Source organism: Haemaphysalis longicornis, unplaced genomic scaffold (genome assembly GCF_048455015.1).
Source record: "Haemaphysalis longicornis isolate Haplotype H1 unplaced genomic scaffold, Haemaphysalis longicornis Haplotype H1 scaffold_6, whole genome shotgun sequence".
NCBI lineage: Eukaryota > Metazoa > Arthropoda > Arachnida > Ixodida > Ixodidae > Haemaphysalis > Haemaphysalis longicornis.
Window position 1 is genome coordinate 76074827 of NW_027526407.1, and position 12705 is coordinate 76087531.

The 12705-nt window shown below is 45.3% G+C and overlaps 1 protein-coding gene and 1 long non-coding RNA gene across 4 annotated transcripts; both read right to left on the minus strand.

The window, feature by feature from the left end:
• Positions 1–4177: 4177 nt before the first annotated feature.
• On the minus strand, positions 4178–5576 carry LOC144143087 (endochitinase-like). Its single transcript, XM_077674904.1, has one exon. The coding sequence runs from the start codon at positions 5450–5452 to the stop codon at positions 4178–4180; it is 1275 nt and encodes a 424-aa protein (XP_077531030.1). The 5' UTR covers positions 5453–5576.
• Positions 5577–7554: 1978 nt separating this feature from the next.
• Positions 7555–10411, minus strand: LOC144141699 (uncharacterized). Of its 3 annotated transcripts, XR_013316679.1 has the most exons (6): positions 9928–10411; positions 9375–9458; positions 8541–8604; positions 8306–8440; positions 7891–8175; positions 7555–7664 (listed from the first exon to the last, which is right to left on the minus strand). It is a non-coding gene; the product is annotated as an uncharacterized LOC144141699 (long non-coding RNA). The 3 variants fall into 3 exon arrangements; XR_013316678.1 differs by lacking the exons at positions 8541–8604; positions 9375–9458; positions 9928–10411 and having other exon boundaries at positions 8080–8175; positions 8306–8521; XR_013316677.1 differs by lacking the exons at positions 8541–8604; positions 9375–9458; positions 9928–10411 and having other exon boundaries at positions 8306–8521.
• Between the last annotated feature and the right edge of the window lie 2294 nt (positions 10412–12705).

Sequence of the window (12705 nt, forward strand, 5' to 3'; positions counted from 1 at the left end):
CCGACGTCCGTTTGGGTTTATGATGCCTCAAATGAGTGTCGGACTTCACTGAGAACGTGCGTGTTGAACGCTGTTGCGGTCAAGTAAGGTTCCACTTGTAAAGCCGCGGTGGTGTTGTCAAATCCGTCCAGATGTGGAACAGCGGAAACACTTCCACCCTTTTTTACTCCTTTTATCACATTGTGTTGAAATTGTGACGGTCACAGTGGCCTAAAATATGTGATGAAGGTCGGCTTTACAGTACCATGCCACCTCGGTCCAGTTTGGTTACTGGCTCAGCTGCCGTTATGCTCACATTGCTGTGAAAAAAAAGTTGTGCCTTTTTGAGCAATGATGTATCATGACAGCTCAGTCTTTTGAATGTTTGCACTATCACAAATGAAGGGTTTATTCAACTGTGCAGGATTTTTTGCACATATTGTGTTAGTATATGTTAGTATGAAACTCTACGGCTCATCACACGGTGTTTGCCACACTTCTCTATTGCCCATACGTCATAGGCTTTGCAATCACGCGTGCCACAATGTTGTTTTTGTACCTTAGTGGTCTTTAAACGTGGGGAGCAGTTGCAGGCTTTGCAATGCACGGCCATATTGCTTCCAGTTCCAACTCGGAGGGAGTGGAAACATTCCTTGAGACACTGATTTAGGAACTCCCTGGTTTGCCTCACATTTACATGCAAGGGGCACCTCATACAAAACACCATCCCACCATGGCATGAAGCGCTTCGCATGCTTTGTAGTACACTGACCCTTTGAGGGACCAGGCGCATTCACTTTCGTGCACGAATTTCCAGGTTTGTTGGGGGCTGTAAACGTGGTCCGCATGCTTACTTTTTCACCCACATTCTTAATCCAGGGAGAACTGTTATGTGTGTTGGGAAGAATGCTCAGTGCTTCCTTCTTCTGCATGTCTTGTTGCCTCTTGTCTATGTTGTTTGAGTGGGTCTTCTCAATACATGAAATGAAAGCCTTGCGGGTAACCTGCCAACGGTATGCACTCCACTGGGGGGTTAAGGGTACGTTTCACTCCATGGGGGCATGACAGTAATCGCCATATTAAACAATGTGGAATGGGCTATTTTATGCTTTGTAGGCTTGCAGTGCACTCAGGAAAGTAGCGAAACTCTTTTTGTATTTCTAGGCGCATACCTCCAACATGGGTGGCAAACTTGGCATGTCAGCTCGAGGTGCAGAAATCATAGAGTGCCCTTCTCAGGGGGCTCCAAGGTCTTGAGCACAAACATAAACACACACACACGCACATGCACGCGCGCGCGACTCCGACGTAGCCTCAAAAACTTCAAGGGGATCGTACACGTACAGAAAGACTGACACCTCACCTTTTTCATGCAGGGATGGTTGAAGCCTTGAAGGCTGGTTGCAGAAAAGAGGTGATACATACTCCGGTCTTTTGGAGGTAAAGCTTGTTCTTGTGTGCGACAAACGTGGAGTCCAAATAGAACGCTGAAATGTTCAGGATGTGGTCTGAGCTAATGCCGCACTCACTCTAGAAGCTGATGTTGCTGAACTCGTATGTGGCATTGCTGACAGCATTGAGCGGCAGCCCGCAAGGCATGGTGTGGTACACGCTTTTTATGTCTACTGAAAAGACGTCCCAGGAATCTGACGGCTGTGCGGCTTGAAATGTTGAGATGACCTGTAAACTACGCACCAGGAAGGTGGTGATCGATGGCCAACTCGCCCTCTGTTTGCATTAAATTTTGCAATAGTGTTATTGGTTCAAAGCAACCTTCTGTCAACACCAAGAATGGAGTCAATAAGGGAAATTTTGGGGAAAATTAACCGGTGTTGTCTGTCCAGTTTAGAGTTCCGTCAAAGTCGCCTCTCTCTGGTACAATGATTTTTGTGTTTTGTCTGCATTCCGCTCACTGTGGTTGGTGGCGCAGGTTTTGCCTTTCGAGATGACACAATGCCGCATTTTGGGATGACGTCTGGAGGCGACATGTTGAAGCAACAGGGTGCCTTTCGGACTTGTGTGTGCAGCTGAATATTAAGTCTAATGCATGTTTGCATACCAGTGTTTTGAGATTATATGCAAATACATGTTTTATTTGGGGCATTTTCTAATAAAAGAAGTTTTCATCGCCGTCGGCGATTTTGCATCCATTATCCTGTGTATCTTGTTTTGCTAAATTTTGTGATCATTTTGTTGCCTCTACATGTATAATAGATTGAAGTTATAACAGAGTAGCTGGCCTTAACAACAGTATAAAAACACAGTCATCTGAAAAATTTGTGCTTATGTAATATCGATTTATGTATGGTTCAGCGACCGATTGCTGGACAATCACCCTAGTGGTTCCACAAAGAAAAGGACTGCAATAACGACAGCTTCTCTCTCCATCCGTCCATCTATCCCGTCAATCCATCCATCCATCCATCCGTCCGTCCGTCCGTCCGTCCGTCCGTCCGTCCGTCGACTCTCTCTCTCTCTCTCTCTTACTTTTTTTTTGCGCCTGAGGGGAATGTGCAACGGAATACAGTCAAACTGTACAGAACAGGCGATGATTCAGTCTCAAGATAAAACAGCAGCCTATTGCAGCCGGTTAAGAAAATAAATCGAATCATCATCATCATCACCACCAGCCTGCACCAGCCTATCAACGCCCACTGCAGGGCAAATGCCTGAGCTCCCATTAATCTCCAATTACTCCGGTCCTGTGCTAACTGCGACCAATGTACCCCCGCAAACTTCTTGATCTTATCTGCCCATCTAACTTTCTGCCGCCCCCTGCAACGCTTGCCTTCTCTAGGATCCACACTGTTACCCTTAATGACCAACGGTTATCTTGCCTTCGCATTACATGCGAAGGCAAGATAACCGTTGCCTTCGCATTACTAATATGTCCTTAACACGCGTTTGTTCCCTGACCCACTCCGCTCTCTTCTTTTCCCTTAATGTTACACCTACCATCTTCCGCTCCATTGCCCGCTGTGTCGTTCTCAATTTAAGTTGAACCCTCTTAGTGAACCTCCAAGTTTCTGCCCGGAGGTGAGTATCGGTAAGATGCAGCTGTTGTACGCTTTCTTCTTCAGGGACAATGGTAGGCTGACATTCATTATCTGAGAGTGTCTGCCGTATGCACTCCACCCCATTCTTGTCCTTCTAATTATCTCTGCCTCATGGTTGGGATCCGGGGTCACAGCTTGGCCTAAGCAGATATATTCGCTTACCACTTCCACGGCCTCGCCACCTATCTCAAACCGCTGTGCTGTCCCGAGGTTATTGATCATTACTTTGGTTTTCTGCATCTTAATTTTCAGGCTCATGGTTCTACTGTTTGTCCAGTGCGGAAAGCATGCTTTGCAATTCGTCCCCCGAGTTACTTAGGAAGGCAACGTCATCAGCAAATCTGAGGTTACTGAGGTATTCTCCATTAACCCTTACTCCCACCTGTTCCCAACCAAACTAAGTAAAGCTGTAGACTGGGCTAGTTGGTAATTCATAGTGAACAAATGTAGCGCGGCAGAAACACAAGGGACGAAAGATTACACACGGACGTGTAATCTTTCGTCCCTTGTGTTTCTGCCGCTCTACATTTGTTCACCCAACCCAACGTTCTGATTACTTCTTTAAAACATGCTGTGAATAACATTGGAGAGATTGTGTCTCCATGTCTGACGCCCTTCCTTATAGGTATTTTACTGCTCTCCTTATGGACGATGATGGTAGCTGTGGACCCATTGTAAATATCCTCTAGTATTCTTACATAATGCTCATCTACACCTTGGTTCCGTAATGCCTGAATGACTGCTGAGGTTTCGACCGAGTCAAATGCTTTCTCATAATCTATGAAGGCTATATATAGGGGTTCAGTATACTCAGCGCACTCCTCTATCACCTGATTGATAGTGTGAATATGGTCCATTGTTGAATAGCTTTTACAGAACCATACTTGTTCTTTAGGTAGACTGAAATCTAAGGTTTCAGAAATTCTGTTAGCGATTACCTTAGTAAGTACCTTGTAGACGACTGACAGTCGTCGACAAGGTACTTACCAAGGTAGTTACGTATTTCTGTAATACGAACCAACTCGCCCAGCAACACGTCTTACCTTAGCCGTTATTTCAAGATCGACATATACGGTGTGTCTCGATGTGTCAGGCTTAACGACCAATAGTAAACTATTGCTGGGAGCTCATTCCGTAATAGTTTATTGGTTATTCTCCGAAGCCCGTCTACGGAACTTAATGCTCTTCTCTTTCCAAGCCGAAATCTCCTTTGTGAACGGGAACGGGTCCCCGCACACGCCCCGAAAGTCGTCCAGCGACACGTCCCATATACCAACGCACGACGCCCTGTGTTTGTAGAGCACCATGCGCAGAAGGCGCTCCAGGTTGCTTATGTCCAGGTACCCAACCCACTGGTCGTCTTGGGCCACGTACGACGCGAACGTTCCTTTGACTGCGGTGGCCCACGTCTGGTTGCAGAACTCGTAGTACGCCATCGTGCCCGGCAGTCCGGTGTACGGCCCCGGCATACCAGGACCCAAGATGGCCGCATGCAGGTCATGGTTGCCTGGCCGCGCAAGTGTGTACGTCCGAGCCCCGATGTCCAGTACGAAGCAGAACTTGCGATAAATCTCCGCCTTGCTGGCTCCGACCAGCGTGTGTCGTGTGTGGAGGACGTCGTTGATGGGGTCAGGTAACGACGTGACCTTTGACCTCGCGCCGCTTCCGGTCCTGCCTTCCAAAGGCAAGAGCCAGTTAGAGACAGCCAGGAACCTATTGACGTGCCGTGACAGCGCTGGGACGTCGAAATACTTCTGACGCAGTTCTTCGTCGTTGGGCACCGTGACGAATATCTCGGTTTTGGAGCCCAGTGAGTCCCGGAGAGCGGCCACGATCATCTGCAACCTCGCCTTGTAGGGCGGCCCTATGGTGGAGCTGTCGTCCGCTCGACTTGCCGGCATCTTCCACTGAACCACTAAGCCGTCGTATCCGTTGTCCAAAAGCCAGGATGCAGCATTGCGTGCAAGAGCTACAGCGTCCTGCTTGTACTTGGACAGCTGCAGGAAGGCCTTCGAGTCGCCCATGTCTTCTCCGATGGCCACCATCACAGACACCTGTGGGTGGCGTTTCTTGATAGCCGCAAATTTGGCGAATCCACCTTGCTCTATATCAAAGACAGGATCCTTCGGCACGAGCTCAGCGTCCTCGTTCACCCCAAGTGAAGCGTAGATAATGTGGCTGCAAAAGGGGACGGGGATGTGGCCTGTGCGGAAGGACATTGGTTTCGCTCGCCTGTAGCTCGTGTGGTTGAAGTAGCAGACGACATTGTAAGACGGGCTTCTCTCGACATTGAAGTTGAAGACCTCCTCGGTCGTTGTGGTAGTAGTAGACGTCACACTTGAGGGAGTAACTACCTCAGGAGTTAGGGAGGTACTCACTGTTGTTGGTACAATGGTCGTGGTCTTGGTACTGGGCATACTTGTGGTTGTATTTGTTGTGAGAGTATACTTTAATCCAGCCAAATCGAGTTCCTCTTGGGTCGTTTTCGGAGTTGTGGGTGTTGTCGTCGATACGGTGGTTGAAGACTGCGTTGAGGTTGTTAGCTTGATAGTCCTCCGGAGACTGCTGACATTGTGATAAGCACGGCGAACAGTCGTGTAGTCTTGGTGTGTTCCAGGCCTGTCGACTGGGTGTTCCGCGGACTCAGGTTTGTTGCTAGAAGAAAAAAATGCCAAGTTCCGTACACGAGTTTTAGACGTTATGTCAGATCAAAACATATATACAGGGCTTTGAACACTCCTGTGCTAAGTGGTTCGCCAAACCGCACAGTCTGTCAATAAAAAAATGTGTAATGGGGATTCTATGGTCTGAGTTAAGGCGGCGGTTTTGAGAGTTGGCTTATACTGTAGTTGTGATAACAGGACGACGGAAGGTACTCACAACGCACAGCGTTGGTAATTATCACCTGAGTGCACCGGAAGGGGAAGGTAAAGCGATAACTCGAGATTTTTAGATGCACTGCTAGATTATAACCTAAAGTGTAAGTTTGTAGCTGTCACGTCGCTTGTATAAGAAAGATGGCGTGTGGAATACGGGCGCTAATCAAAACCCGCTCGTAAGTTTTTGTTGACACAATGACGACTCTGTACCATTCCTTTGACAACTCCCACATCACCTGCTGCATTAAACTCTGCTGCATCAAGACTATTAAAGTCATTATACCCGAGTTCAAACCATATAAAATCAAGCCATTATGATTATATCGACTAAGCAGTTCAGTTTAAAACAAACGCTATGTAACTTTTACGAAATGACAGCCTTCTTTCCGTTGCAAGGTTTGTCAACAGAACTTAAGTATTTTACTTTTTATTTTTGTTATTAACAACCTTCCGGGGGTACTTCCGGGGGTACTTGTCTAACAACCTTCCGGGGGTACATGTCTGATTACTAAAGATAATGCTAGGCTCTCAGTTACGAAGATACGTTTTTGCCTAAAGCTCGAAATAAAGCCGACAAACAAACTGTCCATTGTTCATAAATTACTATTAAAAACTCCCAACCCAATTCGTTATAGAAGTAAAAACATTGCATCACTGAGGGCATGTCTAAACTCTAATATAAAGTATTTTATTATTCACTCTCGGGTTCTAATGTTGTGACTACTTTGTAGAACCGTTGCTTGCATCGTGCCTTCCTTGTAATTGATGTAACTGGTAATTATTTGTGCTTGCAGTCTTCTTATCTTCATGCTTAGCTTTCATAATTTTTCCGTGTCGTTGTTCATTTCTAGGACGAAGTGTGCAGTTGCTCGAATGGCGGTACTGACAATTTATTACCAATTACACGCACATTCTAAACTAGCAATTACCATGTGCGTGTAATTGAAGCTTTGTGTACGTCGTTTATGTATTACCCAAGTAGCACCAAAACATTAGAAGAACGTATTTTTTTTGTTTGGTGCTAACGTTAGAGCAATGTTCTTAATGTCATTTTTTTGAAATGTTTAACTAATGTTATCAAAAACGTTACAGTAATGTTTTGTCAAACATTATTTAAACGTCCACAAAACATTTTTACAACATATTATTAATGTTAGTGTTACATTTCCCTAACGTTGCAGCGAACAAGCTAATAACGTTCAAAAAAACGTTTAAAAACAATGTAAAACGTTACATCACATTTCGCCAAACGTTATGCGAACAGTAAGAAAGCATTTCTACAACATATAAATACTTTTGGAGTTACGTTTGCCTAACGTTGCAGAAGCACCCTACAAAAACATTTTAAGAACAACTAAAAAACGTTACAGTAACGTTTCGTCAAACATTATTGGAACTATGAGGAAGCATTTCGACAACATAGTAATTATGTTGGATTTACATTTACTTAACGTTGCAGAAAACACGCTTGAAACAATGTTTTAACGTTGCAAAACCTTTTCAAAATGTGGACCAGGAACGTTACAGTGACGTTTTGCCAAACGTGTGGAATGTGTATCGTGGAGCATTGTTTCTGTTATCCACGTTTGCCGGTTACGATATATTTTAAAGCATTTTCAAAATAACAAGGAAAAGTGAAATTTCAAATAAAATTTTATTTTATTTTTGCATGGTTACAACATTTTTTTTATTTACATTCCATTGCTGCTGCTGTGCAGGAGAGGAGGCTCCATCCAGGGGCTGGCTGCGTCTGTGTGGAAAAAGCAAACAATTCCTACTTCAGTACGCTGCGGCAGTAGGCGGTTTTCGCGCGAAAAAGTAGTCGCCGCCTAAGGATTTGTTTAGTTAACGAGCGCACACACGCACACACACGCACATGCACGCACTAAAAGGAGAAAAACTGAACAAGCAGCTACGCAGCAACTCGTGCTAACCATATGACCAGAAGAAAGCAAGCGCACTAAATTTTGGGTCACCTGACTCCCAACTTGAATCTCCCGAGTCAGTAACCTATACAGGTTAGTGACTGTTCGTCAAAGTCGCTCGCTAGCGGAGTGTTGTCTCTTCTGCATGGTCCATGTATTTTTATTAGGCAGAGATTAGGATGAAAATCATTTAAATATAAATGCACTATTAAATTTTGAGAATATTAGTTTATTGCTTACCTTGTGGGTTCCTGTAAGCCCAATATTCGCAAAGTGGATCCAGTCACCAATGATGTGGCCCGCTATCGACTGTGACCTGCGTCACACCAGCAGCAGCTGGAAAGCATAGGGCGCGACTAGTTATGGGCTGCATAGCAGTTCATAAATTGAACTACTAAAACAAATCAAAATACGCTCTCAGAAATTTTCTACACTCACCAAATACTATTCGGGAACGGATACTAACCTCTCGGACCTTTTTCTTCTTTTCTTCCTGTCCAACTGTATATAGATGACCGCTACCTCAATCGAAACAACCCATCTGAAAATTCGCTTGGTTGTAGAAGCGACGTTTGCTCCTCCAGTCCGGCAGATCTTTCACCTAAAAAAGAACACAAAGTGCTACAGAGGTATTACAGATGGTTCACACAAAAGAAACACCCATTAAACATGAATGTGTATAATGGTCCAAGTTTACTTACGTAATAAAAGGAACCAAAGTGGGAACTCATAAACCAACAACTTCGATCCTAGTCTTTCTCAGCACTGAAAAGAGTTGTGTGACATGTTTAATACATGCTTGGAACAGGCTAGGGGAAGAAAGAAGGAAGAATTTGAGCATTTTACAACAACCCGGGCATTCTTCTTTTTTTTATTTTTTTTTTTATTTGCACGAATGCAGGAAGGTTCTGTTTTTCAGACAAAGCCATGCGTATCATTGCAGCCACTAAATTTGTTAGCGTTCACTTTAACCATGGTTTTTGTTTTTTCACGCTCGGCGTTGTTACCTCGTCATATGAAACGCACCCTGTTATTCATCACTGCTGAGCATTTACAGGATTTTTCAAAAGTTGGGAAGAGCGCCTGGAACCACGGCTGTAAAAGCCTTTGATTCAAGCTGTTCGAAACGGCACCACCGATGAACAGTACTAGAACTAGCCTTTTTGCTCGAAGCATGTCGGTTTTATTTCGGCGAATGACGGCTGTGCATGATCAATGCGGCCCCAATGAAAGCGTGTTGGTTCCAAACTTCTGATAAAGTACGCGCAGTAGGCAAAATTCTGTATCCAGAGTGACCTCTTTTGGGCGGAACGGTTCCCTTTAGAGGGAGTAGGTGATCGCTAGCATGACCAAGTACCTCCCACACCTCTTAACCCCAATTCCCCCCTTCGGATCTTTATCGGCTTAGTTGAAAGTGGCACCTGCCCTGGTCATTCCAGCTCCTGTTGTGCTGTGCGTTATCGCTTGAATTCGCTTTTCCATTTTGATTCGCTAAACCCGCTAGCCATTTACACAATTGAGCAATATTTACTTACCAGTTTCTATGGTCTCGGGATTGGCACTCATCGTCGATGAACTCCGCGGCTTTCCCAGTTTGAGGGTATCTTGAAAACCATAGCCTGCAATGAAAGTGACTTCGACTCTTTACCAGCTGCTATTTACCAGCCTTTTGGGGTGCATTTCTTACAACTCAAGAACGCGCTATGCTGCTTTAATGCATTTCAAAAATGTAAGTCGCAAACGAACGCATGTACTCGAACAGCGCACTTTTTCCCACCCTCTGTGACACCTTCAGCCCTCAAAGTGCCCCTTTCTAACAAAGTTGGCTATATAGTCACGCAGGTTGTCTGGTTGCTTACTCGCCATGCAACGTACCCGTAACATCGATTCTTCCATCAATACTGCCTACTATATAGTTCACCAAACATATAAGGCCCGTTCACACTTGCGACGATGAGACGCGATTTCGGAAACTTTTGCCGCCCGGCGATCCGTTTTGTCGTTCGGTCCCGGCCAATTTGTCGCCGCGACAGAAATCGCGTTGTTCGTCGCAAGTGTGCACGGGCCTATAAGCAAGAAAATACTCACGAGTTGCTCCTGCACACCTTCCTTGTATGTCGCTTACATTGCCCAAACGCCGCCTCTGGTGCTTCGTTTTGAATATCCAGCGATAAACGGGTCTCGGTTGCACAGACCACGGAGAAAGATATAACACCATCGAACAGGCTACGACTGAACAAGCATGCGCTTGCGCATATACTTACGTCTACAACTGCAGTGTTCCAGGTAAACGATCCGGTGTAACGACTGGAGCTGGGTGCGCACGGGGTCGGCAGTGGCGAGAAAAGACCCCTTGAGCCCTTGCCCTTTTTTCTTTCCCTCTCATATGGGGCGAGAAGGCAGTGGATCTCCAAGCAACTTTCCGCAGCCGCTGTCTGCGGCTGAAACCTGTCTGAATGAACAAAAAGCCGTGGGGGGATGCTACACAAAGGAACGTCGCACAATGCGACGGGAAACTTCTCCACCCGCCCTTGGGGACAGCGCCGCGAAGTTCGCCTTTTACATCGCAAAGTGAAGACAGGGCTCCTTACCTGCTCGTCTCAACGAACTAGCGTCACTAAATAAAGGCTTAGCTTATTTAGTGACGCTACAACGAACAGAAGAGGACTCGCGAACAAGATTGACTTTGAACGAGACTGATCGTGATGGCCGGATCAAGGAACGCTTCATAACCAAACATTAAATACGAGTGGTGTAGGGAGAAAATTTGTAAAAAACACCAGTGGCATTTTTTTTTGTAAGCTAGAACTTAAACGTTTTGATTCACTAGTCAGAAATATCATGTTTCGATGAAAAAAGAAGTGTGGGCAACTTAACCAGTCCGGCTGGTGCGTACGGAATAACTGTGTGGTCACATATAACTACAAAAAAGGGTTGTTTTTTTTTCGTACATGTATGCTTTAAACAAGCGAGTTACCCCTGCAGCCTTGAGCACTATTAGCGAACACGATTACGTAATTTCTCGCCTGATCGCCGATAAAGCATGCCTTCGCCAGGAATGCCTTCGCACATGGAGTCCATCTCTCTCCCCCCCCCTTCTTCCTCCCCCGTTAAACGGCTCCGAAAATTACATAGTCTCACGACTAGAAATAATAGGGTATCATTTCACAGTAAATCACGGAATATTACGCAAATTACGGGATATTACGGCTAGAAACTGCTCTTTCTAATGTTTTCTAAAATGTTTTCTGTTTGAATCTAGAGCAATCTCTCCCCTGCCCAAAGAACCACAATTTAATACGAAATAAGCCCCAACGAGTAAAATTAATCTGCTTTATAATAGGTGTTGCTTGAAGTGTGTTAAAGAAAAACCTAACAATGGACAACACAAATCGTAAGATAAACTTTTGAAACGCGGCATTAATATAATAAAAAAATTCAGTAAGTGCAGTAAATAGTCATTCACGACATATGATTTACCAAAATCAAAATACAACAATGCGTTCAAAGCAAATAAGGCATACAAGAACCAGACCGAAGTACCAACAAATATATTTTACATGACCTGCTCGAGACAGCTAGCGCACCGCTGGCGTTGTCTTATTACCGCTGTTTCCAGAAAACTGCACGTGCACTGCTTGCGTACTCAAACGCTTCGTCGTCGTTTTCTACCGTCGTTGTCTTCTTCCATCGTGGCACGTTAGGAGCACACTACGAGTAACCATATCTGTTCTTCAAAATGTTTTCGCATCGAAATGCCTTTGAACCGAGAAGTACGTGCATCGGAAAGCCCGTGCGCCGAAACGTGCTTCACCGAAATGTCCCAGACCCCGTCATAACAGTAACAGGGAGACACTGAGATCGGATGATTCGTTTCAAATTAGCTCGATGGCATAGGCGCCAACAAAGTGGGCGCTGAAAGGCTCGATCCACCCCCCCCCCCCCCCTCTCTTCCCTCACCCTCCCCATTTTTCGAGGGCTTCGTGTCCTTACGCCGCACACGATGATGGGAAAAATATGGGTACGCAGCTTTTCAACAACAAACGCAACTCAAGGGTTTAAACGAAGTTCGCGTAATTGGAGGCTAAACACTGCGCTTCGGCTGATTATAAGGACTCGAATACTTCCTAATCGTCTTGCCCTTGCCTGTGAGAAGAATTCGGGCCTTGAGTTAGCACAATGTCTGCAAGGCGCAAAATTGGAAAAAAGGAGTCATTTCAATTACATTTGAACCAGGATGTAACTAACTTCCATGTGACGAATTCCTGGATTTAACAAAGTTTTTCAAATCCCCATTGCCAGCCTGATTGAAAACGATGCGTTTTCGACCTGACCTCTATATAACGAAGGCATGGCAACAGTTACACCCTCATGTAACGAATTCGCTACGCTGATGAGCCATCGTTTTTTGCACTTTTTCTGAAAAATTGGCTGGAGATATGCACTAATTTAGCGAACATTGCCCGCGCTGCAAACTACCGTGTGTTTCCAATGTGAGTGTGGTGTCGCTTAGGTGCTAGGCCCAACTGTCGGTGAGTATATTCGCGCGTCTCCACTGATTTCTGAGGTGTAGGTTCGTTGGTGATGAGTTCTGCTACTAGAAAACAAAAAGATTTGTCTTTTCAAGACAAGCGCGCGATTTCAGGTGCCGTCTCCGCAGGCAAGTAGGATCAACGTTGTCGTTCGGTACAGCATCCCAGCTAGCACCTTCTCAAAAAATTTGAGTGCACAATTAAATAGCATCAAGTTCGCGAAAAGGCGCCCTTTCAGCACACGTTTGCTCCTTGAAACTGGTTAAAGCAGCGAAGAGTGTCAAAAGGCAAAATTGATAGTTACGTTACGCTTGCGAATACAGGGGTATAAGTG

Coding starts and splice junctions, on each gene's coding strand:
- LOC144143087 (XM_077674904.1), bottom strand. CDS start 5,452: ATGCCCAGTACCAAGACCACGACCATTGTACCAACAACAGTGAGTACC.